General features: G+C 36.3%; 2 protein-coding genes across 2 annotated transcripts; both read left to right on the top strand.

Annotated features, from left to right (window-relative positions):
* Positions 1-1,083: 1,083 nt before the first annotated feature.
* bys (Bystin) lies at positions 1,084-19,571 on the top strand. Its single transcript, XM_089234945.1, has 9 exons — positions 1,084-1,292; positions 7,671-7,765; positions 9,823-9,940; positions 10,433-10,565; positions 10,709-10,946; positions 13,242-13,320; positions 16,927-16,992; positions 17,111-17,319; positions 19,303-19,571. Exons 1-9 carry the CDS (start codon positions 1,158-1,160, stop codon positions 19,523-19,525), a joined length of 1,296 nt encoding a protein of 431 aa, XP_089091071.1. The 5' UTR covers positions 1,084-1,157; the 3' UTR covers positions 19,526-19,571.
* Trmt6 (tRNA methyltransferase 6 non-catalytic subunit) lies at positions 1,303-2,705 on the top strand. The gene has a single exon (XM_089234946.1). It carries the CDS (start codon positions 1,408-1,410, stop codon positions 2,608-2,610), a length of 1,203 nt encoding a protein of 400 aa, XP_089091072.1. The 5' UTR covers positions 1,303-1,407; the 3' UTR covers positions 2,611-2,705.
* Positions 19,572-25,534: the final 5,963 nt, after the last annotated feature.

Below are 25,534 nucleotides of genomic sequence, written 5' to 3'. Positions count from 1 at the left end.
TCAAAGGAAAATGAGGAAGGAAGGAAGGGACTATTTATTTTTTTCTCAGATTTGCAATTATTATTCAGGGAATTGATGAAAGAAATAATTCCAGAATTGATATTTCCTGAATTAATGAAAGAGATAATTATATAATTAATGAAATAAACAAATCCAGAATTAATGAAAGGAATAACTCCATAATTAGTGAAAGAAATTCCATCATTAATAAAAGAAAATTACAGAATTAATTAAAAATAATTTCAGAGTCAATGAAAGATGAAACAGAGTTAATACAAGAAAAGAAATATAAATTCAGAATTATTCCAGAATTAAAAAGAGAGATCATTCTATAATTAATAAAAGAAATAAATCCAGAATTAAGGAAAAGAATTATTCTATAATTAGTGAAAGAAGTAATTCCAGCATTAATAAAAAGAAAATTCCAGAATTAATGAAAGAGATCATCTTATAATTAATCAAATAAATAAATCCAGAATTAATGAAAGGAATAACTCTATAATTAGTGAAAGAAATTCCAGCATTAATAAAAGAAAATTCCAGAATTAATGAGAGATCATTCTATAATTAATGAAAGAAATAAATCCAGAATTAATGAAAGAAATAAATCCAGAATTAATGAAAGAAATAAATCCAGAATTAATGAAAGAAAGAAATCCAGAATTAATGAAAGAAAGAAATCCAGAATTAATGAAAGAAATAAATCCAGAATTAATGAAAGAAATAAATCCAGAATTAATGAAAGAAATAAATTCAGAATTAATGAAAGAAATTATTCCAAAATCGATAAAAGAAATAATTCCAGCATTAATGAAAGAGAATTCTAGTAAGCTTTATTAAAATAAACGGCATTTTCTTTTTTTTTTTTTTTTTGATAGGAAAAGTCGGGATATATGGTCACGGAAACGCTACGTAAATTTTTGAAATAAAGTTACAAATTTTGATGTTGACAAAAAAAAAACTTTAAATTTTAAGATGATTTTTTGAGTCTTTATTTCGAAATTTGTCATCACAAAATAAATCGACTATTTCTTTTAGGTTCAGCTATTAAGGAAAAGATTTATTCATCCTTTGCTGGTTCAAGGAATTCTCCGCGGTATATAAACTTGAGCCTCATGTTTTAAATATTCCACTTGCTTAAAAATTAATAAAAAGGCATGGGAAAAATTAAAAAAGCAAAATTATCGGCTATAAGTCGCAACGATCCTCTAGAAAAACAAATCTTGGACAATCAATTCGCAAAGTCAACGACCCGGACGAGGGACAGGAACAAGGATGAAGAGGACGAAGAGGTAAGTTAGTTTGTGGTGTCATCCATTTTGTTTTGGCGCTCCGGGACACGCTAACACGTGTTCTGGGTGACTTCAATATTTTCGTGATCGTCTGAACCGAAATTTCTCCCGAGTCATGATCAATGAAGGTGATTACGTGATCGGTAAGATGGACAGCATCCAGCGCTTGTTCCAGGTCCGCCGCGAGAGGCCGCTTTTCTTGGGTAAACGCAAGTTTAATTTAGGTAGCGTCATAGGTCACCAGTATGGCTCGTTTTTCGACGTGAAGCGGGACGGCTCGCTCATCATCCGGGAGGAGGCTCCGGTGGGATGCGACATCTCGTTGACCAAACCTGTCCAGGTCAAAGACAACCGCTGCCTCGAGAACGCCGGCAACTCGCAGAAGCTGACGACTGATGACATCGAGACGTTCAAAGCCGATGGTGTCCCGGGCGAGGAGATCATCAAGATAATCGTCGAGAACAGCAGCTCCTTCAAGGATAAGTCCGTGTATTCACAGGAGAAGTATCTGAAGAAGAAACAGTTGAAATACGTGGAAGTGATGCAGATTCTCAAACCCAACACCAGGAATCTCGTCGAGACATTCTATGCGTATTCGCCTCAAAAAATCTGCAACTTGAGGATTGACTCGCTGGCCCAGATGCTGACTTTCTGTAACGTGATGTCCAGTGGGAAGTATATTGTCGTTGATTCGGTCCTTGGGCTTCTCACAGCAGCTGTGCTGGAACGATTGGGTGACGACGGCGTCGCTCTACAAGTGTGTATGTCTGTATCGCCAACGTCCATCTACAGGCAGGCCGTGGACGCTCTCAATATTCCCCGGGACCAGTTGAAATCTGTGTTGTACAGTGTAAGTTTGGACAAATTAGAATTGGAAGGTATCAAGGATAGTATTCCTCATGTCTCGAGCTGTGATTCATCAATAGATGAAAACTGTGTTGATCATGATGAGGTGGCAGAAAGAAGTAACACAAGGGTACAACAGAGACTTGAGAATCTATCGAAGGTGAGGAATATCCTGTCTAAGAAGGATATGGATGGGTTACTCGTCGCGATCAAGCACCATCCGTCACGCATTGCCAAGCTTCTAGATTACTTGTCGTTTTCTCGTCCGTTCGCGATATTTTGTCCATATCAGCAGCCGCTTGTCGAGTGTTATTCACTGTTGAAATCGAGGGGAGATGTGATTCTTCTGAACATGAGCGAAACGTGGCTGAGGAAATATCAGGTGTTGCCGGAGCGAACGCATCCTGAATATTCCATGTCTGGCAATGGAGGATTCTTGTTAACTGGGATAAAAGTCGAGAGAAAAACATGAGATGTAGCTGTGTGTGACGGAAGTCTGTGTATCCCTCCATGAGGGTTGATTGCTTCCCCCCCCCCCCACGAAATAAAACTTTTGTTTGTATGGTATTATTATTAGTTGCGTGTCATTTGGGAAGTAAATGTGACTTCATTTTTAAACTTTTTCTAGATAATTCATATTACAGTAAGGCTTGACAAATCATGAGCTCCAGGTCGCCATGATGACTAAAATGTTAATATTGGCTTTAAAACTTTTCTAGAGATTATATTTTAACTAGAGTCAGGACGACAAAAAAAAATATTCGAAACCTTTTTTTAAATTTTATTCCGAGGTGAACTCAGAAAGGAAAGTCATCTGGTCTTTCAGCCAGATGACTTTCCTTGGGCATTGGCCAAGTCATAAACCAATGCCCTCTTGCATTCTGGGCAAACATGCTAATCCCCTATACCATTGGAAATATACTACTCTGCCTTCCTTATTTCACACACTGGGGCACAAGATGCTGAAGTATATAGCGGCATTAGTTGCCTCTCTTAATTTCAGGTAATAGATCCCCAAGGGGAATGATAGAAATACAGCTTTTTCTCAGCCGAATATATCAAGGAAACATATTTTCTAGATTTTATGCTGCGGTGAACTCGTAAGAAAAGTCATCTGGTCTCTACTGGGACCAGCCAACTCCTGTAGCAGGAATCCTCCTCATGAAGCTCGTGGTGTCACTGAAGTCGTTCATTTCCCCTATAGCCATTGGATATATTGCAACAAAAAAGTTTAGATTTCGCATACGTTTGCCTGCTTTTAATGCAGTGGCTACAGGTGAAATGGACGACTTCGGTGAGGTCAAGGCTTCGCGCTGTGGCTTTCTGCTATAGAAAGTGTTGGACCAGCATGCTTGCCCGTAATGCAATAGGGTCTGAGTTCCATGTTCTGGTGGAGACCAGGTGATTTTTCTTTCTGAGTTCACCTCGGCATAAAAATCCAGAAAATGTCTTTCATATATTGGGCTGAGAAAAAGCAGTCTGTCGAAATTTTTTTCAGTTTATATCATGTCCTACATTTTTAGGGTCAGCAACAACAAAAAAAAAGGGTCCTAAGGTGACATCTTCAAAAAGTTTTGCAAAACATTACCACTGATTATATGCATTTAAATGTGCAAAGAAATATCAAAAAATCTGGCGGAATTATTGTAGGTCAGTCAAAAAAAATATTTTGAAAGCCAATAAAGGCTAAGAATGACATTAAAAGGCCCGTAATCCCAGAGTGTTAGATTGACGTCATTCAAACAACACGCAATCAAGTACATCACAGGCAAAAAAAAAAGAGGAATGATTAGAGAGAGAGCAAGTTTCTAGAACAAGAGCTGGAGGAAAGGAAGTTTTTTTTATAGATACCCCCTGCCAAGAGGCGATAAGTTGTCAACTGTTCTCGCAAAATGTCCGACAAGGTGGCTGAATGTCGTTTTTCTACGTTTTCTTTTCCTGAAATAAAAATGCTTGGCTCCTAAGAAATTAGGCTGGTTTTTCCCAATTTATCAAGCCCTGTATTACAACAATAACTTACATGAACTTCATTCTCAAAAGTTACTTGCCTTAAAAGACATATTTTTTTCAGTGTTAGTAGACGCACAGATCAATCCCTCTTTCCCCCCCCCCCCCCAGTGATGCATTAGTAATTTTATTCTATAGCTGGGGTTCTCAAACTTTTTCACCCTCAGCTTCCCAAAGCAGTACTATAAAAATCGCCTGGAAGAACCTCTGTCAGAATCATGCCGTCTCTGACGAAGGTTGGTGGCGCACAGTTTGAGAAATCCTGTTCTATAGGAACTAAAAGTAATGGTGCACTGCTATTTGACTGCTTGTTTCTGTTAAGCGTGAGTCGAATATTTGCTTGTAGATTGGAGAGTTGCTTTTTGCAATAAATTCCATATATACAGAGTATCACTCTGTCTTCATTCTGAGTATGCCCAAACGGAATTTTTTTGTTGGAATAGTTGTTTTGAATCATTACTGTGTTTCATATCATCCCATCAACAACTCTAGCAAATAGCATAAAATTGGATCAGGGCCAGAACTAGGGGAGGGCAGCTGCCCCGGTCGGCAATTTTTGAAGGGAAGAAAAGTGCTGTGGGTTCTCAATAATCCAGCGGTGAGCTAATCCAGCATTGTTAGGCAGATTTTCTTCGAGCATGGGAGAGGAAAACATGCCGCTGTGTGCAGAAGTTAATATTATTTAAATGGGCTTTTTCAATTAACTTCCTGTAATCCGGCGCACCCTGGTCTATTATGTGCCGAATTAATAAGAGTATACAGTACCATAAGAAATCATTAAATGATAAAAGAGGAGCTTATCATCCATCTTTGAGTTGATAACAGGTTTGCCACTGCAAGTGATGTCCCAGGAAGGAACAGCAATGATACTGATGTCAAACGGTTTTTGGGGTTTTTTTTCAAAGTGACTAAGGAAGGGGCGAAAAGACATTTTTATTGACCCAAAAATAATTGTAAAAATTGTTTCTATCCTTTCTAGGAGGCGTGCTAAATCCGAGGTGAAGAGGAGAAAAAATTGATTAAAATTTCAGCTATTATAAAATTTTAGGAATCTTGCCAACTGCCATTTACTCTGATCAGGGAATGTTACTTAGTGATAAGGCTGCTAACTCTCCCAGATTTCTACACCATCTCCCAGACTCCTGACCCCCATTTCTATCTCTCGAATTTTAACCATGATTGTAAAAAATCCCTACTTTTTATGAAAATGAAATTATTCCCAAAGAATTCACCCAGCAAAAAAAAGTTGTTGCTTTAGTTTTTATGACAAAAATGGTATTGCAAGCGTAACATTGTTGTCGGTAGGGGGAAGACAAAATTTGCCAAACAACCAGTGTCAATTCCGCCTCTCGACATCCGAAATTGGCGAGATGGCTTGCATCTACTTCAACCACATGCCCTGTACAGGCCCGATAGTGATGTTTTGTTATTGGCATGATTTGATTTGAGAATAGGACAGGTAATTTTACCCTACAGGCTGGCGTTGATTGGTGACTTGTGGCTAATCAGTGATGGCTTGCATGATGTTGCATATTTTCAAAGGGGAAAAATCCCTAAAATTTTACTGCTCTCATGGCACCAGACCGGCCTGTGCTTCCCCCCCCCCCCCCAGTTGTAGTCCTGGAAAAATCTCTACAATTTTATTTTCATTAATGAGAAACCCCCTAAAATTCCTACATTGTTTTTCAATAATCCCTTGTATATTTAATTTCAAACAGATTTTGTATCTGGATGGAAACTTCCCTTATTTTCGTTCTCCAAAGTTGAAAAACAGAAAACTTGCCGCCTGACGGTCGAGTGGTTAGGAAACTAGCTTCTCACTGTGCAGGTCTGAGTTCAAATCCTGGTTCGGGCATGGGTGTCTACTTAACTAAGAAATTCCCTGGACGGATCGTGCTGATCCCTTGGGAATACGTGAAGACCATGTTATTAAAAAAAAAATACCCCTTAAAATTTTGAAGAGGAGTGAAACTACTCCTCAAAGTTTTAGTTACATGATACTGTCTTAATAACTCAATTAAATCAATGAGTTTTCAAAGTGTATGAATATTTAAATGTATATTAATTAATTATATTTGAGCAAGGCTTTACTGTCAGTTAAATAAAATTGGAATCAACAGGCCAATTATCAAGAATTATCAATACAAATCGGGGTTGGTAAGGTAATTATGGTAAAAATCAAAGTATATACATATGGTTTTTTACCATATTGTACAAACCCTTGTAGCCTAAACTGCCCAAAATATGCTATTTGTTTAGTCTTATTCCTGATTTGTTTTCTTATAATTTAACCATTTAAGCAGTGTTGACAAGATATCTCGCCTGTTTGAAAGTCTTTTATTTTAGCATTGGTAAGCCCAGATATTTTATAAAATTTATTTCTCTAAGTAACGCTAATCCTAAAACTGATATCTTTGCATCTGCTGAAAATTGGAAGAAGACCTACCTACTCCATTAAATTAGATATGGAACTTTTCGAAAAGGGGAAAGGGTGTTAATGATTTCAGCAGTGTATGCCACAGGATTAAATTCAATTTTATTAAAATTAATAAAAGTATGTGTGATGGTATATCTAGTATTTTTACTTAATTCTTGAATAATTAAGTGAATTTAAATAGGCCAGTAGCTGTAGAACCTGCTGTCGGAGCCGCAGCTGGAAACAAAAATTTACTGTCACCCAGGGTCTACAGTCTATTTTAGGAGCCTCTCTCCGGTAATTTTGAACGGAAAAATGAAACTCAGTGTCCGGGGCAGTAGACCCTCCCCTTGCCCTCTACTAGTTGCGGCCTTGCTTGCTGTGGGAAGAGGATGAAATGACACTATTGCAGGTTTATGAGAAACTACTCATTAAAAAATTAATAATGGAAAAATTGGTTGCTGTTTCTTTCGACCATTTGAAGTCTTTCAGTAGTAAACCACTCAAAATGATCATACTTGTATCAACTAGGAAGGTCGAAACAGGTTTTCTACGTGGTTAAAATCACACCTGGTCAGAGTGAATGCAACCCTATTTTTGAAAAAAAGCATATTCTGGTGCTTGTTAAAAGTAAAAACCAATCTTAATTTGAAATTTGCTATAAAAGAAAGCAGTTAAGGTATTACGATATCAGTTGAGATTTTAAGACCATTTTAATGGTGTCGATCAGTTTTGACCACTTTTAGCTGGTCAAAACCACCTTTTAGCCAGTGGCCTAGTCAAAATCAATTTTAGCCTGTTAAAATTACATTTCTGATTGTAGACCAGACACTTTTCGTATTTACCCAAAGATGTGTATCAAGGATTTTTAACGATATCCATTTTTTAGTATTTAGATGCTAAATACCTTCAGAAATCGAAAATGTTTTTCAGTCATTTATTGCGACAAAATAATCCAAGTAGTTTATCTCAAATCAGCAAAACCTGTGTGGCTGTAAAAAAAGTTCAGTTTAAAAAGATTGTTTTTTTAGTTTTTAGTTCCTGTAATATATGAATCATTGAAATATTTTATAAATCATTGAAAGAGATTTTTTTTCCTTTTTTGTTAGTTTGTTTCAGATAAGCTGTCTCAAAAAATATTGAAACAAGCCAGAGCTCAACAAGAAGACTTGGAAGATGAAGAGGCAATGGCTGGATCGTCCGGGTGAGTTGTGAACAATAGAATATCTAATTTTCTGTTTTTAACATCTAATAAATACTCATATTCACATTCTGGTGCTGTTGTATTTCTTTAGGATGACTATGTTTCCATATTTTATGGTTTTATGGTGGCTGTATTATTTCTAGCTCTTTGGGGCAGGGCAGTCAGCCTCGGATCAGCGCTTGGTCAAAACTGATATCACATACATCCTTTTGGGGTCATGGAAATGATCATGCAGATTTTGCTGGGGAACCTGTACATTTTATAGCTTTGTTAAAAGCTTCCGATTGTAAACCAGAGCTTACAATTTTTTTATATCTTTGTAGAGAAACAACCTGAATTTTCGTGCTTTGGAAAAGTAAAAAAATCCCCCCCCCCCACCGTCCTTACAATCGCAGAACAAACCATGTTCCACAAAAAAAACAGGAAATCACCAATTGTCTTCAAATAGATATGAGGACCAAAAACGTCCTTATAGATACCTAGACAGATAAGGCATCATATTATCTTTCAAATATGATGCCAAAAGGGAGCTAAGTTGCCTATTACCGCTAACATCAGTCAGCTGAGAGTTCGTTGTAGAACAGTGCAAAACATTCTGCTTTTTTTGGAGGGATCACAACTGAGTAGAATCCCATTGTAACGAACTTCAAGTGATAAAACTTTTATTACACTATATTTGAGGGTTTGTTATATTCAATCTAATAACAGGATGTAGAACACATTACAAAAAAATAAGAAATATCAGCATAGTCACTTCATTCATATATTCATTAGCAAAGTTTAGAACCTCTTCAAAACCATCTTGAATATAGGTTATTCTCGCGAAATAGGACCAAAAAATGAAGAAAAAAAAATTAAAAGTTTCAACCAAAAAATCCAAAAAAATTCTTAGGGACACTTCTTTACATGCTAATGAATGAAATGCAATCAGCAATGAGGTTTGTTAAAAATTCATGATAAAAAACATTAATTTAAATTTAACCACATATTAAGAGATAGGCAGATACAACGAGCAATTTTGCCTGTTTCAGCACTTGATATGCTTCACACTCGCAATATATTTTGGTATTTTATTTTCAACTTCGACAAGCACTGATACTCTGAATAATTTTTTCTCAATTGCATTTTAATTTCTTTTTTTTTATTTGTATTTCTCGCTCCTTTTTTCGTCAATTTTATGGGAACAACAGATTTCTAATTTGTCTCTATTTTGCTAGAGTACAAGAGGCACTGTCAAAGCAAAGTCTATATGAAACATTACTGCAGGTTGATGTTGCAACCAGAAAACAGATTTTTTTTTTTTTTTTCAACATTTTTCCCTGTTAACTCGTGATCAAATTTTCTGGTTACTTAATGCCAGGGAAAATGACATTTTTACATGTTTTGTAATACTGATCAAAAACTAAGCATGTTGAAAACATGTGCTTTTCAGAAATAATAGAGGTCTGAACTGAAACACTTGGTAAAAGTGAAAATAATTTTAAATTATATATTTCTCACAAAAAAATAGCCAGGAGTAGGATATTTAATAAAAACACTCGCCGCTTTTTTCCTGAATAAACCCAATGTGAGAATTAATTTACAATTCTATAATTACAATGCTATGAACTATTGATAAAAATATTAAAATTTCTAAAAAAGATGAAATATGAAAGTATACTTTTCCTGAAAATATACATTATTGAGAAAAAAAAAGTATTTTTGTTTTGAGATAGAAAGTTATTTTAAAATTTCAACAATAGGCTAGAGACATCCAGGAGAAGGACATTTCCTCAACAAATTTTGAACAAAACATTTGTTCAACCAAATTTTTAAAAAAAATCTATTGGTGAAAAAACTAAAAACAGAGTGGTAACTTTTCAGAAGCTGGATTATAAATAGAAAGGGGGGGGGGGGGCTCTATCAGAAATATATTTAATGTAAACTGCTGGAGATGCAATTTTTAGGCCAATTTTGTGAAAATCACCCATATGTGTTGCTTTGAATACAGGAAAAATAACCCTTTTGTAATTTCTTTTTCCCGATTATTTCTTTTTATGTTGTTTTCCTCCATAAAGGAGAAGCAAGAAACAGTTATCTCGGGGTGCAATACTGGGAGATCCAAATAGCTCGGATGATGATGATGATGATGAAGACGCTGAAGAATTCGACATTGATGAGTTTGAGAAGCAGATAGTGAGTATAGCAATTGACATCTATGTTTTAGTTTTTACGTTAGTGAATATTTTCTAATACAGTACTTAAAATAACCAAGTGAATTAATCTGATGCTTAATGTGATCACATTGAGGATCTTGACAACAATAACTGATTGGTAAAAATATCTGAAACAAACTTGTATGTAAATGAGATGACCATATATCTTGTAAAAAGACAAGAAACGGTACAGTTTTGTCTTATCAACACAAAACCAGTGACAAAGTGTCCGATCTTGTCATTGTGTTTTGATGACTCATTTGCATACTGTTCTAAAATGTGAAAAAAAAAAAATTTTCTTAAGCTAAAATCATATTTTCCAGCTATTTACACAGTTTTGACTATTATACAGTTAAAAGGTTAAATCATCCTAATCAATTTTATTAACTCAACTGGAGTATTTAATCTTGATTAACAATTGATTGGAATAGATGCATTATAACTATAAAGCTTATGTTGTTTGGAATTTCAGCAAGTTGGTGAAGACGATGCTAAAGCTCTGGAGATGTTCATGAGCTCAGATCCATCAGAAAGAGCAACATTAGCAGACATTATCAAAGACAAGCTCACCGAAAAAGAAACGGAAATACTCACCCAATTTTCAGGTAAAAACTTTTATTTTGAAAATCAATGGCAGTTTAAAAATCATAAGAATAATTTTTAAATTGATTGGAGTTCACAGCAAGTTTTACGAAGATTTAAAAAAAAAAGATCAACATAGGGTTGATGTTTGTTTCTTATTCAACAGATGCTGGAAGCATAGTTGATGAACGTCTAGAAAAAATAAGACCATTGTATCGGGGTGTTGGCCAAGTTCTATCCAGGTACAGAAGTGGAAAACTTCCCAAAGCTTTCAAAACTTTGCCCATGTTATCAAAGTGGGAGGAGATTTTGTACATCACGGAACCTGACAAATGGACAGCTGCTGCGATGTATCAAGCAACAAGAGTATTTGCATCTAACCTGAAAGAAAAAATGGCACAGAGGTATTGCGTGTTTCTCATACATTACAAATCTTGTGCCGTTATAGAATCTAATGTCAAAAAGTAGTAACGCTATATCTCACTTTTTTTAATGAAAATTTTTTAGTTAAAAAATTATAGGCTTGAGAGAGATGTTTTTGGATATTGTCGTTTTACTTTTTAACATTGAAGTTCGAAGTATAAAATATTATTTTTGTTGTTTACTTTATTTTTTATTTTTTTTGTATAATTCTTCTACATATCAATGTTGTGCAGAAAGTTGTCATGGTTAAATACACATTTTTTCGAATGCATCATATTTCAGTGTTTTTCATCCCATAGCCTGCAAGTGCTTCAAAGCAGTTCTACGGGGTAGTTCATTTTTATTGAACTACTTGCAATGTTGCTCATACCTAAAATATTTGCAATGTACAGTATATCACAATGTTAAGTAAAATTTAACACAGTTCATTGATGCCAGAACGTGGGGCTGAGACTATTCGAGACCCCCCCCCCCCCAATAAATTTTGTTGTGAGGGGTGACTAAGCCCTCCCAATAAGTAATGAATATATAATGTAAAATGCAATGCACCCTCCTGCGTACAAGCTTGGTTCCTATATGTACAGGACGACTGGCAGCTTTCAGACCCCCCCCCCCCCTTTCCAATTTTTTATTCAATTCACGTCTGTGCCTCTGACACATAGATTATAGGTATCATACATTCTGCATAAAACACAACACAGGTTGCATAAAACAATCGGTTGTGTAGCTTTTACCAAGAGCATTTGCTTTTAGGATGATCATTGTCTGGTGACATTCTGGTTTTAGTTGAATGTAAAGTCCATAATAATCACTGTATATGTATGAGCACAGTTTTCTTGTTGAAAAATTTGTTCCTCAATTTAAAGGGGGGGGGAGGTTGGCTTATAGACGAGCCAGTTTTTGGGGAGAAAATATCAACCCTCACACTTTACCAAATCCTATAGCTACATGTCCTCCACACAGCTAGCTTGAAGATCTGCAACTTCATTGGACTACTTTAGATGGCTTCTCTAATCAGTAGAGTGATTTTTGTAGGTATGTTTGAACACCACAGAACCAATGATGTTAAAGCCGAAGCAAAAAAGTCAAAAACATTGCTTTGATACTCTGTGGACAAACATTAATTTTACAGCTTTTGAATGTGAGCATCAACAAGCTTTTTAAAGATTATTAAGGAATTTTCGAACAAACGAATGAGTTCTGAAGGTAAAGAAACAACAAAAAGTAATGTGTTAATGAAACCCTGACATTAGCCTAGTGTGCCAGTGGGTTCACAAGGTGCCCAAGTGGCGCAGTGGTAAGATGCTTGTCTTCCACTATGAAGGTTACCATCAAGGTCCATGGGTTTTAATCCGGGCATAGAACATCAGAATCAAGTTCTTTACCTACTGAGCCTAGGGCGACCACCAATGGATGGAGCCTTCATTCCCACCCAACTCCACTGGCTGGAAATTGCCGTATGGCAATATATGACCGGAGTTGGGTGTGGTAAAGTAGTGGATTCACAATCGTGAACCTCTGTTTCCACAGAAATCATTGAATCCTTCAAAAAGTGTTGTATCAGTAACTTGATGGATGGAACTGAAAATGATATGAAACTAGACTAAATAGAACAAAAAAAATGATGATTTTTTTTCAGCTTATATTAGGGTTTTCAATTTGTTGTGGTTCTGTTAATCTTGGAGTAAAGAGATCAGTTTATACACGAATCTTCTGCATTGATTCCTCTGTATTGAGTTTACAGGAAGGGGTCCCAGGGACCTGAAAAGTCTGGGGGAAATGCAAAATAATTGGTAAACGTCAGAGAAATATGTAAATATTTGATAAAAGTCAAGGAAAATTTCTGTAAAAGAATAAACTAATGCTAAAACATTTGGAAAGTTAAGGTTTTGAATTATATTTCTTTACTTAGAAGTTTTGTTCAAGAAAATCGTCAAGCATGTTCTGATAGGAACCGTGTAATATATAAAAATAAAAAAATTGTAATATTCAGATGGGACCCTGTCAGCCCTCTTTCCCTGGTCTTCTGTGGAAGCCATGTGGATTTCACAGGTACAGGCTGCAGGGAATTGACATTTATTACGAGAGGTCAATCAAAAAACGTTAGGAAACACTGATATAGTTTATCTTTGAAACATGAATTACACTGTGATTGCATAAGTGGAAAAATTTTAAGTAAACGTTATTAAGATGTTCTCCTCGATGACATTAATTATGGCAAACCCACACAACCACTTTGGTTTCTAATATATCCTCCCTCCCACTCCTCTCAACAGGTTCTACAACATGATTTTGCTGCCACGCCTACGAGATGATATTGATGAATCAAAAATGCTAAATTTCCATCTTTATCAGGTAAGACATGTAACATTGAATTCATTCCTGGTTGTGTACCTAATTTGTTTATGCATATATTTTGATGTTTGTGTTTTAGCCTTTATCATATTAAAATTCATTTCATATGCAAGGGTTTTTTTTTTTTTTTTTTTGAAAATGTGTTAGCATAAAATTTATATAATGATGCTCTGTGGACCAAGAGAAAATATTGTTGTAGAGAGATTAGGGGTCATTACGTCAGCATCGAGGGGGGGGGTTTCGGATTTGCTGACTTTTGATGACACTGGGGGAGGGGGGTTTGAAGGTTGCTTACGTCATCAACCACCCCTTTTTGAAGATATGAAATATTCTTAGCTGCTGATGAAATTTTGCTGACAGGGATGGGGGGGTCAAAAATGGCTAAAAAATCTGCTTACGTAATACTTGAATGGCCCCTTATCAGTATATCGAAAGTAATTGTCATTTCCAAAAAAAAACTTGAGAAAATGTCATTGTAGAGGGATTCAGTACTGTTATAGCGGGGTTTCGCACTGCACTACAGAATCATGGTGAAAACCAAAGCTATCTTGCAACATACTCTTTATTACAAAATTTTGTGCATATATAATTAAAAAAAGAACCAACTTTTTTTTTTTTGCAAGTGATACAATATATTGTATGTACATAATCCTTTAATAATTTATGGCACATATACCATAAACCAGGTTTCAGATGTTACTTTTTTTTCCCCTAATGTCGTTAATTACATAGAATATGGTATTTCTGTGTTTTAATCTTACCAGGTAATATACTGTTGAACCTTGCTCTGACCAGAGTCAAATTTCAACGTTTATGCCAATAATAAAATTTTTTCTCTGAAAAACGGGCGACTGCTCCTTCCCTGTATCCGTCGTTATGTCCACCAATCCAAAATCTGATTTCTTTTCTTTTTTTTTTCAAAAACACGACAGATTAGTTTCAATGTAAAATGGGAATTTTATTGGTGTATATATTTTTGAATGTGTGTAATGCACAGAGGGTGTTGGGAGGGGATCGTAGCACCCTTCAAGACGAACAATATTTTCAATGGAACCTATGATTGCAATCCACTCAAGGTGTCAGAAAAGTGAAACTTAGAAACATGCCCAACAAGCACAAGTACTCACTTCTTACGTCATTTCTGCTCTACCGGAGCAGCAATTCTCCAGAACATAACCATCTATCATTCACTTTATGCAAATTTTGAGTGAGAAGAAGCAGCATCGACAGTCCTAGCTGATCGACTTATTGACGTGGTGGGCCTGTGCAGCTGCCTCTATGCTCACTGGACTTCTTCTTGCAGGGCACATGAAAGCATTGGTGTATGAGACAACTGTAGACTCTGCTGAAGATCTCAACCCTTGTTGAAGCAGACAATATGAATATGATTCCGGGAGTATGAGAGGATGCGCCACTCTTTCATTCGCCGATGTGAACTGCTTGATGACACCCGTGTATGTTACTCTGAGCATTACCTTTGAGTTTTTTGCTGATCTTCACGGAATTGTGTAATTTATAATTCGGTTGTCTTTTTTTTTCTTCTCTTCTTTTCTTTTTTTGCTGTGGAGACTTCAACATAAACAATTTACTTTACACTTTTGTGACACTCTTCGAGTTAGATTGCGACCATAGGTTTTATTGTAATTATTGTTTGTCTTGATGAGTAATATCACCCCTCCAATTTTTCTGAACAGTTTACAGCAAATATATGCAATTGGTAAACATTGTGTTTATTCACTTTGATGTTACTTATATAAATCCATTTTAGTCATTATTTTAACTGCATTTACAGATTTTTCAAAGTAATCACTAATACGAGCAGAATCCAAACTTCTCTTCCCTCTGCATTAACCAAATCCAACTGTGTAACCATAATAACCTGCTTTTCTTGTGTCATCTTTGGAGTCTTAAATTTTGTTTTATAACAATTATTATTAATTACCATAAAACCATGCAAATAACTATGTTGCCATTCCAATGGAACCTCTGACGCAACGTTTCTCAACCTTTCTGAACCCGAGGACCAGTAAAATGTGTGAGCCAATTTGACGGACCACTTGCAACTTGTATTATAGGACATTCCTGTATTTTGGTTGCTCTGACTTTTTTTTATGCATTTGTCCCATTTTTTAACAATGCTTATTTGTAATATTTAATAAAACCATCAATAAACAACATTTTCATAACTTATAAATTATATTATAATAATTGTGGCTATATAAATATTTGTATTCATCTCACATATTAGTCACACACAGATTCGTTGCTATTTTCACCATTTGAAGAGCAAACAGTGATTTTTGCCAATTTATGGCAACACTTTTGATTATAACTGCCAAAAAGTTCGGTATTTTTCTCAATAAGATATGATCACCGGGTCTATTGATTTTTTTTTTAAGCGAAATACATTTTTGTTTGTAGCCATTTGTATTAGCCCTTTATTTCACACCTTTTAGCAATTGTAGCAGCATAGCAAGTTTGTCATTAATTGCATTTAATATTGTCTACAATTAATGATATCCCCTCACCCCAGGATCACTGTTTCCTATGTTTTCCACGATAAAGTGTGGCAAATCCAAGTATGAAGGTGCCTATAATTTTTATTTGAACCCCCTGTATGAATAATATCAATTCAGTAATTTTCATTGTCAGAATTCAGTTATCAGGTCTGCCTGCAGATCACCTATGCCATCGTTGCGGACCACAGGTTGAGAAATGCTGCTCTGATGTGTTGGTAATTTGAAAAAGATGATAAAAATAATAATTAGAGAAGGGGTGAAATTTGAAATTTTTTTTTTAAAAAGAAAGAAAATTCTCAGGCACACAGCTATCAAATGAAACTTGTGGATATGGAAATATAATGGAAATTATTTATTATACTCTAAAAAATTAGTAGCCAACAGAAAACTTCAAATAAAATTAATTTTTTTTTTAATAACAGTGGCATTTACAAACATTGTACAGTAGAGTCTTGATAATCCGAGGTGACCAGTGACCGTGACCATCTTGGATTAATAAAAACTATTATCTAAAACTATTAAACTAATTATTCAAAAGTGGTAAAAAACAACTTTTTATGTTGGATAGGGGAGGTACTCCCCTACTTGTTTTGCCCTTAATTCATTACACAACTACTTATGGACTCTGTATAAGACCCATGGTTTCTACATAAAGGCAGCTCACTAGGGTTCCAAGCCTGGAGGGCACAATATAAATGTTAATTTTTCCACACTATAAACTATAGAGGGACCTGTGGGAAAATTCTGGAATGTAGACCCCTAGTCAAAGTATTGAGACCTCTTTCTAATTACTGTCCATGGGGAAAATGAAACTAAACTCGTCCTTTGCTAAAAACAGGTTTTGAAAAAAAAAAATTGAAAAATTCCAGTGTGGTGGATTATTCGAAACCTTGAAGTTTTGAGACTCTACTGTATCTCTAAACTATGTCAAATTACTGGACATGATTATGATTACAGCTTCACTGAAATATCAAAACAAATTGTATCATATGTGATATGCACAAGATAATTCCTAGTATTTTTTTGTCATTTATTGCATATGTAGATATATTCAGTTTGAAAATGTATTTGTGTGTTATTTTCTTAGGCTCTGAAGAAAGCACTTTTCAAGCCAGGAGCATTCTTTAAAGGCATCATCTTGCCTCTATGTCAAGTAAGCTACAAATTGTTCTTTCTTTTTTTTTTTTTGTAATCTATTTTGTTTCTTTGCGTATGAATGTACGTTCAAAGCTATGTTCCATTATTCATTGAGATGTCTTTTTTTCTTCAAGTCTGGCGATTGCACTTTACGAGAGGCTACAATCATCGGCAGCGTTCTTGCGAAATGTTCGGTACCTGTGCTTCATGCTAGCGCCGCAATCATGAAAATAGCAGACATGGACTACAGTGGTGCTAACAGCATTTTCCTCAGGATATTATTGGAAAAGAAATATGCTTTGCCATTCTTAGCTATCGATGCTGTTGTTGCGCACTTCTTGAGGTAATTTTGACATTTTTGTATTAGTGTTTCTTCAGAATTCTTCGGTTTTACATGGTGCTTTTTTTTTCTCCTCTTTCATGTGACTTGATATCACATGATAATTGCATTCATATTTCAAAAGATATCTTTTTCAGTTTTTTCTTTTTGTTATACAATTTATTTTAAGTCATAGTTTATAAATTTTGTAAATGTTTGTTAGTAAATACAGCACTGGAAGCAGTTGTAAAATTTTTTGAAGAACTTCTGAAACTCATTCTTTGGGATTGCCTCGAGAATCACAGTCGTAACCTTGTGGATGTCTAAAATCGTTTCGACATGATTTTAGACATCCCGAATTCCTTTCATTGCCAATTTTAGTTTTGAAAATAGCCAGAAGTCGCATGGAGCTAACTCAGGTGAATACATTGGGTGATTGAACAACAATCTTTTTTTTTTGGCCAAGAAAGTACACACAATATTGCATTTGTGGGCCGGTGCATTGTTATGAACAACGACCATGTCCCTTGTTCTCGATATTCGTGTCAAACTCAAACAATTCTGGCCCATAAACTATTTAAAACACCTACTTAATAGTCACCATTCACAGTTTGCCCTTCTGGTAAAAATTCCTTGTGGATAGAAAGCCCTTTAAAATAAAAAAAAAACTGAGTAGCGCTTGTATTCTGCTCTTCTGCAAGCACACTTTTTCCAGTTTTGGAGATCCTGGACCCTTCCATTCTGAGTTCTGGCCCTTTGTAAGTGGCTCATATTGAAAACACCATGTCTTATTACCTGTTACAATGCTTCACATGATGTCTGGTTCCGTATTAGCAGCTCTTTGCAAATCTCTGCTGTGCTGTACTCTGCAATCTTTTTGATTGTCTATCAGTGTGTGTGCAATACAAAGCGATAACAGACCTTCCATTTGCCCAAATTTTCTATTAAAATCAGATGAACAGTGGATTTAGGAATTCCTAAGAGCTCCTCAATCAGCCTGATAGACGCACAACAGTCATTTTGAACAATTTCTGCCACTTTTTGAACATTTTCTTCAGTTCGAACTGTCAATGATGGGTCCTTTCCGTGGATCATCTTCAGTACTCTCTCTACCATCACAAAATCTTGCATATCACTTAAAAATGTTCTTTCGACTCATTGCTTCATTGCCATAAACAACTGATTCATTTTTAAAGTTTCTGTGGCACTTTTCCCTAATTTTAAACAAAATTTAACGTTGGCACGTTGCTCCATTGTTCTTTTTCCAACTGAGACTCAGAAGTTACTGTCAATTGTCACGTGAATATAAATGAACTAGCAGTGCTAGTTCATTCAACTGTGAAACTTTTACGAAAGATAGTCCAAATGTATGTTCTTAACCAAATTATTTTCCCACAGATGATGCTAGTAGTTACACGAAAATAAAATCAGTCACCTTTTCCACTGAACAGACTGTGTATGATACGAAAACTAAGCAAAGTTTCCAATTATTGCTAATAATGTTCTAGAAATTGGGTTGTATGGTCACCCAAAAAAATCCCTTTATTTTTCCCTTTTATTTGTTTACGTTGTTTCTTTGGCAGTAAAATGTTTGGTCATGCAACAAACTACAGATTCTTAGAGTCTGGGAATTGGCAAGTATGTTATAATATGAACATTTTTTCCCCCTCATAGTAGCAAAATTTGCATCTGCTAATTTTACACAGAAAATTACGGTAGTGTCATGCTTTGTCTAAATGCTTACTATAGGGATCACGCCAGTAATGATCCTTATGATGAATGAGATGTAGATCATAATAATAATTAAATTGATTTGGCGCTCTAAATAACTTAGTTACGATCCAAGTTTTGCTGAACTTAATTTTGTGCAGTTTCCTCAACTTCAAGGCACAAGTGCTAGCTGACTTCTCTCAGACGCTGTTCTCAGACCACCTTATTCTTAAAACATAACAATAATTAGATTTTTTTTTTTTTTTAATTAACCACTGCTTATGTTTCTTTTTTCAGGTTTGCATTGGATAGAAGGGAGTTACCACTACTGTGGCATCAATCGTTGTTGACATTTGCTCAGCTGTACAAAAATGATATCTCCAGTGAGCAGAAAGATGCACTTTTGAATTTACTAACAGTTCACAAGCATTATCAGGTCACTCCAGAAATTCGGAAAGAGTTGCATAGCGCTGTTCCTAGAGCAGGAGAGCAGCCTGTTGAAATGACCATGGATGTGTAAATTTCTAATACTTTATTGATAATAAAACTAACTACTTTTTGAAGTATGTTACCCGAGTGAACAAGTTCACATGTTAACAAGTATCATAAGATCATAAATAATACAATGTTGTAAATTGGCACAAAACTATGCACTTCCTCTCCTTTACTCGAAAAAAATAAGTTATATATATCATATGTGTACAAGCATATAATTGCACAGAAACATCTAAATTTATGCAGCTCATCAATTTTCTTTTGTGAATTTTATAAATCTGTGAACAATGTACGCATTTCTAATAATCTCGAACTTAATAAATGTTTAAAAGTTGAATTTTGTTGAACCATAGAGTTCCCAGAGACATTGCTAAGAGAGTCATGATAAATATTGAAATGAACAGCAGTGGCAAATATTTCTGGACTAATGTTATACAATATGCACTATTGTGTTGTCCTGTACAGTATCTAGACAACTTGATGATGTCACAAATTTTTTGTTTAGAGAAATGACTTTGATGGGGGACCATCTTAAGAACATTTTACGGGGCGAAGTCATTTTTCAGAGGGTCCCCTTAACTGGCTGAGATACCTTGTCTAAAAGTTAACATACAGTAGACTCTCAATAATCTGACTGTGCGCTAGTCCGGCCTGTCCAGCATTCTGCTGCTTTTAGGTGGGTTTTCTTTGTGTGTAGTAGAGTAAAACGTCAATTCATGTATATGTGCGCAGAATTTTCTATTATTTAAATCATGCATGTTCGAAACTTGTGTGTGAAAACCACACATCATTTAAATTATCTGTAAATGTGTCGTTCAGTTCAGTTTTACAAAATTAGGTTTGAGATCATGAGCCACATCAGATGACACTGAGGGCAATTTGATCCACGGGCCCATGAAGCTATTTTATATGACCATAAACCATACTCATTTTAGGTGTGCTAAAAATGCGCTGCAAATACTCATGCTGCCATCTACTTTCTTTTAAATCTACGTTAGAATATACAGGGTGGGCAAAAAGTCCGTAGAAAACAAAAATTCATAAAAATCTGAAAAATAACTAAAATATAAAACGGTTTGCAGGGTTAGCATCGCTAGGTCACGGGAATGTTTTTGACGGAAAAAGAGCCGATAGGTGGCGCTGACATATACAAGTCAAAGAAAAGATACGCAAATAACGAACAGTATGTGTTCTCCACCACCGCAGAGGATAACACATTGCAGGCGAGTCACAAATCCAGCACCGGCAGGGTGCAGCAAGTCCAGATGTATGCATGACACCTCGGCGGCGGATCGCATCTTCCAATTCCGACAGATTGGATGGACCGAATCGATACACTTTTTTTTTACTAGTGTACGCCAGCACCACGTATCGGCTGGTTTTTTTTTTTTTTTTCCTGTCTTAAAAAAATTCCTGTGAACTAGCGATGCTAACCCTGCAAACCTGTTTTTATTCCGGTTTTTATACATTTTTAAAGTTTCTACAGACTTTTTGCCCACCGTACATATGCAGCTGTATATGTAGCTGCCCTGAGCTGATGCGACACAGTGGGAAAACATAATCACGTAGCGTGATCAACTTACACGTTTCTGCGCGAGTTAATTGGAAATTTACTTTAATTGCAAAGAAAAAGTGCCAAATTCATGACCAATTTTTTGAAACTTCAAAAGTATGTTATTTGAATAGCCAGTCATATATAAAAAAATTGTGCGATTTGGTCACGAATTGTAAGAGCAGTCAAAAATGGGTTACCTTGTAGGCTGTCTTTCTTCAACTCCGAATCGATTTCAAACGGCAAATATTGTTTTAAAAAGTTAAACAATCTCATTACCTGAAAATTTTTATTAGTATATATACAGTAAAGCCTCTCTTTTGCGGACACCAACAGGACAAAAAAATTCGTCCATAAAAAAAAGGGGTGATCGTTAATCAGGGGTTTGAAATACGTAATTAAGGATTAATATAAAGAAAAAAGTGAAATAACTGGAATCACATGTTTGTTTGAAGGCTCTTGGGAGGGGTGATCGCCCCTCCCCGGATCCGCCAATGGTAGGGCCTCAGAAAATTCACTTGTCCTGGGTGCCCACGATGCTCTTAAAACGACCCTGCCTTAGAGTGCAATTATAATGGAGGACAAGTTCATTCATTTCTTTCACGTGGAGCACCAAAGGCCACAAGGGGGGGGGGATCTTTGGTTTCGCGGAACAAAATAGGGGCTCAAATTTTACCTTTTAACCTCTCCTTCAACATTACCGGGGAAATTTGTGCTAGCTTCGGCTGACCAAATATCTAGTAGCTCTCCCAGGGCAGCAACTGGGGAAGGGGAGCAGGCGGGTCTTGTGCCCCAAACGCTGGACGGAAAGGGGTGCCGAGTGCACCTTTTAACTGCTGCTTCTATATTACATGTGGGTGCCAAAATGCGTTCTTGCCCCGGCTGAAAAAGTATCTAGTTGCGGACCTGCTCTGAGCTGCCATTCAGGGCCTGTTTCCCTCATGGGTGAATGGGACACTTGCTCACAAATTTTTGGGACTCATTCGGATTCCAGAATTTGCCATTGCATCGATATTTTAATGTTTTACAAAAATATTAACAAATATTTTTGATTTTTTTTATCGTCTTCTGGTGGTGGGGGGGGGGCGCTAGCACCCTCCATGTCCCTCACCCCTGCCTCCAAGAATTCTATATGTAAAGGGCCCAGAAAACTGGTGCGGTGCGGAAGTGTATAATCTCGTTTTCCCATGGACCTGAACTTACGAGGTACAAGCCTTGCTGCCATTGAATCTAACCTCCGGAAATAGCGAATTTATTTTATTCTCACTTATTTTACCGCCTCTCAATGAAAGGACACATTCCATCCTTTGCCCATTCATTCTTTCTTTCGTCCTCTAAAGCACAATCTCCGGCCCGGGCCGCAACTACAGCCAAACGGGGGGGGATGGCGGTGTTCCTAGACCAGGTAGGGCATCAAATTCACTCTTTGTTCATCCAAAATGACAAGGGTGGGGGAAGAAATATTTTCAGCATCAGTGAAAGAAATAATTTCAGCATTAATGAAAGAAATAATTTCAGCATTAATGAAAGAAATAATTTCAGCATTAATGAAAGAAATAATTTCAGCATTAATGAAAGAAATAATTTCAGCATTAATGAAAGAAATAATTTCAGCATTAATGAAAGAAACAGATTATTCTAGAAGTAATGAAAGAGAAATAATTCCAGAATTAATGAAGGAAAAGTTCAGAATTAATGAAGGAAAATTTCAGAATTAATGAAGGAAAATTTCAGAATTAATGAAAAAAAATTCCAGAATTAAACGAAGGAAAATTATAGAATTAATGAAAGAAATTTTTCAGCATTAATTAAGAGAGCTTCCCCCTGAAAGTCCGATTTTACAGTATTCCATTCATGCTATTGGTGCTGTCATCTTATCTAAAAAATAATAACTATTTATCAGGTGATAAAGATTATTTTTAAAAAAAAAAAAAGCAGAATATTCCATTCAGCATGATTCCTTGTGAGTGAAGCCGAAGAACGGAACGGAATGTTTCCATTCACGGTTACTAGCGGCTAAAAATCCGACATTCCCTAGTGAACTCGACCAATCACAGAGGAGCGGGAATGAGTTACTCTCGAACCATAAATTTAGCGGCGTAAACACTGTAAGAGAAGTGTAAACAACAGATTGAAACCTTCCGAGCCGGAGAAAAGTTAAAATAGTTCCAGAAGGAAGTGGTTGGGCCGTAACTATAGGCCGTTCAAGTATTACTTAAGCAAAATTTTATGGGTTTTTTTTTTATCCCTCCCCCAACCCCACTTGTCAGCAAAATCAAGTAAACTGGACCAAAACCTTCTAGATTAGTACCGTTATTAACCAAGGGGACTTCGGCTGCCCTCCCCATTCTCGAGAGATACGCGGGGGGGGGGGGAAATATAATGATATATTGTATAATGGGTGACCCCAAGTGATAAAAATTGAATTTAAAAATTTAAATTCAAATAATTTTAATGAAATATCGTATAACAATATCTACTGTTTTCATTAATTTCTGTAAATTTAAAATGTTTTTTGAAAGCTTGTGATGAGAGGAAATATTTTACCCTGTACCCCCCCCCCTAGGTCCTGTGTAAGCCCCCCCCCCCCCGGGCCCTCTTTACTTCTCTTGTTGATCCAAAGCTGCATTAAGAGTCTTTCAAGCGGCTTTGTGTTGATCTGAAGCAACCTAGTAGAATAGATGGGGATTTCAGGACATTGCACTGCTGAGGTGAGCACCTCTACCAATCAACAAAACAACCATCAATTGACATTGTGCTTTATAATACTTTACTAACATCTTTTGCCAGCAAAACTAAAAAAATAACTTTTTGATTCCTTAATAGTGCATGTACATTTCGAATGCCCAGAAGAGCATCGATCAAGTTGGTTTCAAAACCCCTTTCATCTAAACCAGTGTTTCTTAACCTTTTTCAGCTCATGACCCCCCCCCCCCATGGATCACACTTTTTTCTTGTGGCCCCCCTGTCCTATCCAGGGCCCCCTCTACCCTCATCCAAGAGTGAGATACTCTTTATTTTTTATTATGAATGAAATTTTAATAAATCAGATCAATCTCTGGAATCCTGGCTAGGCACGGATTCAAATGGTGGATTATCATCTCTCCCAGGAGTCAAATTATATTGTAAAAAACGGTCTGTGTGAAATACAGGACCATTCAACGAACAAGCACGATAAATCGACCCTACCAACACATCAACCGTTGTTCTGGCGGCCCTCCATACTTAGCTTTAAGTAACATCTTACATATGAAAATCATAGTAGCAGATCCCATATAGTGCAGTCTCCCTCCCTCCATTATAGACATGAAGATCCGGGTCATGCCCACATAGACCCAAGGGTTAAGACGCCCCCTTCTATGGACGAATCTGATGGATTCTGAAAGTAGTAATATTTTTCAACTATGTTTCACTTTTAAAGTTTTTCTCTTCACAGCTCTCTATGACTTCACCACCTGTCATGTATCACCTTTCTTTTGATTTTCTCCCTTGGCTTTCCCCCCCCCCCCCCCCCCACTAGAATATCCCAGGACTGCAAGGGGGTCATAAGGTCCCAGGTTGAGAACCACTGATCTAAACAATAATCTTCAATGCATGGTTTGCTGAGCTGTTTACTAATATGTGTAGCATATCTAAGTGCCCTGTGAGTTTCATTTCATTAAAATGTCAAATGTGGTCAAAATCTGGTCCAAGTACTGATGCATCATTTTCCAAATCACATATCAATGCTTTGATTAAAAGGATGAAAAATGATTCTATTAAAAATCTATATCATTGCGATGAATGCTCAATTGACAGGAAATTTTTGATAATTATGTCTTTAGTAGTATGAGATACTGTATTAGATTTGGTTGGAAATGAGGACAGGGCTGCAACTGGGGGGAAGACAGGCGGGTCTGGTGCCCTGGGTGCTGAACCAGAAGGGGCGCCAAATTCACTCTTTAACTGCTTCCTCTACATGCAAGAGGTGCCAAAATTCCAGCTTGCCCTGGGTGACAAAAGTATCTAGTTGCAGCTCTGAATGAGGATACAGTACTGTATGAAGAAATTCGCTCCAGAATCACTTTTGTTTGTTGAAACACAATTTCCCATAAGTTTCTATGGAATATTGTTTCATTTATTCCAGGTATGGCTCAAAATTTAAAATACCAAGGAATGTTATAAAGACGATAAAAACTGACCAAACGCTAAAATGAATAGCTTTGAGAGCTATAAATTAGAATTTATAGGAGTGTAAGATACAGATCTTTTTATTTTAAACTATGCACACAAACACCAGCTTTATTCTGCTTAAGCCAGTGTTAACACAGTCGAGTGTGTAGGTGTCCCCCATCCATTTGTGTTTTGGTACATCTGGAGAACAGATTACACAAAAGGGGATGTGAGTAAATCAATGTTCAAGTGACATTCTGACAATGATTAGCTTAAATTCATCTCATGATGCAGCTGATTTATGTCATTGCTTGCATTTGTATCAAAGAA

This window comes from Pholcus phalangioides, unplaced genomic scaffold, assembly GCF_987345545.1.
Source record: "Pholcus phalangioides strain wild (caught in Gottingen) unplaced genomic scaffold, Ppha-v1.0 ptg000008l_1, whole genome shotgun sequence".
Taxonomy (NCBI): Eukaryota; Metazoa; Arthropoda; class Arachnida; order Araneae; family Pholcidae; genus Pholcus; species Pholcus phalangioides.
The sequence above is the reverse complement of the archived record's forward strand: the minus strand, read 5'-3'. Positions and strand labels throughout refer to the sequence as shown.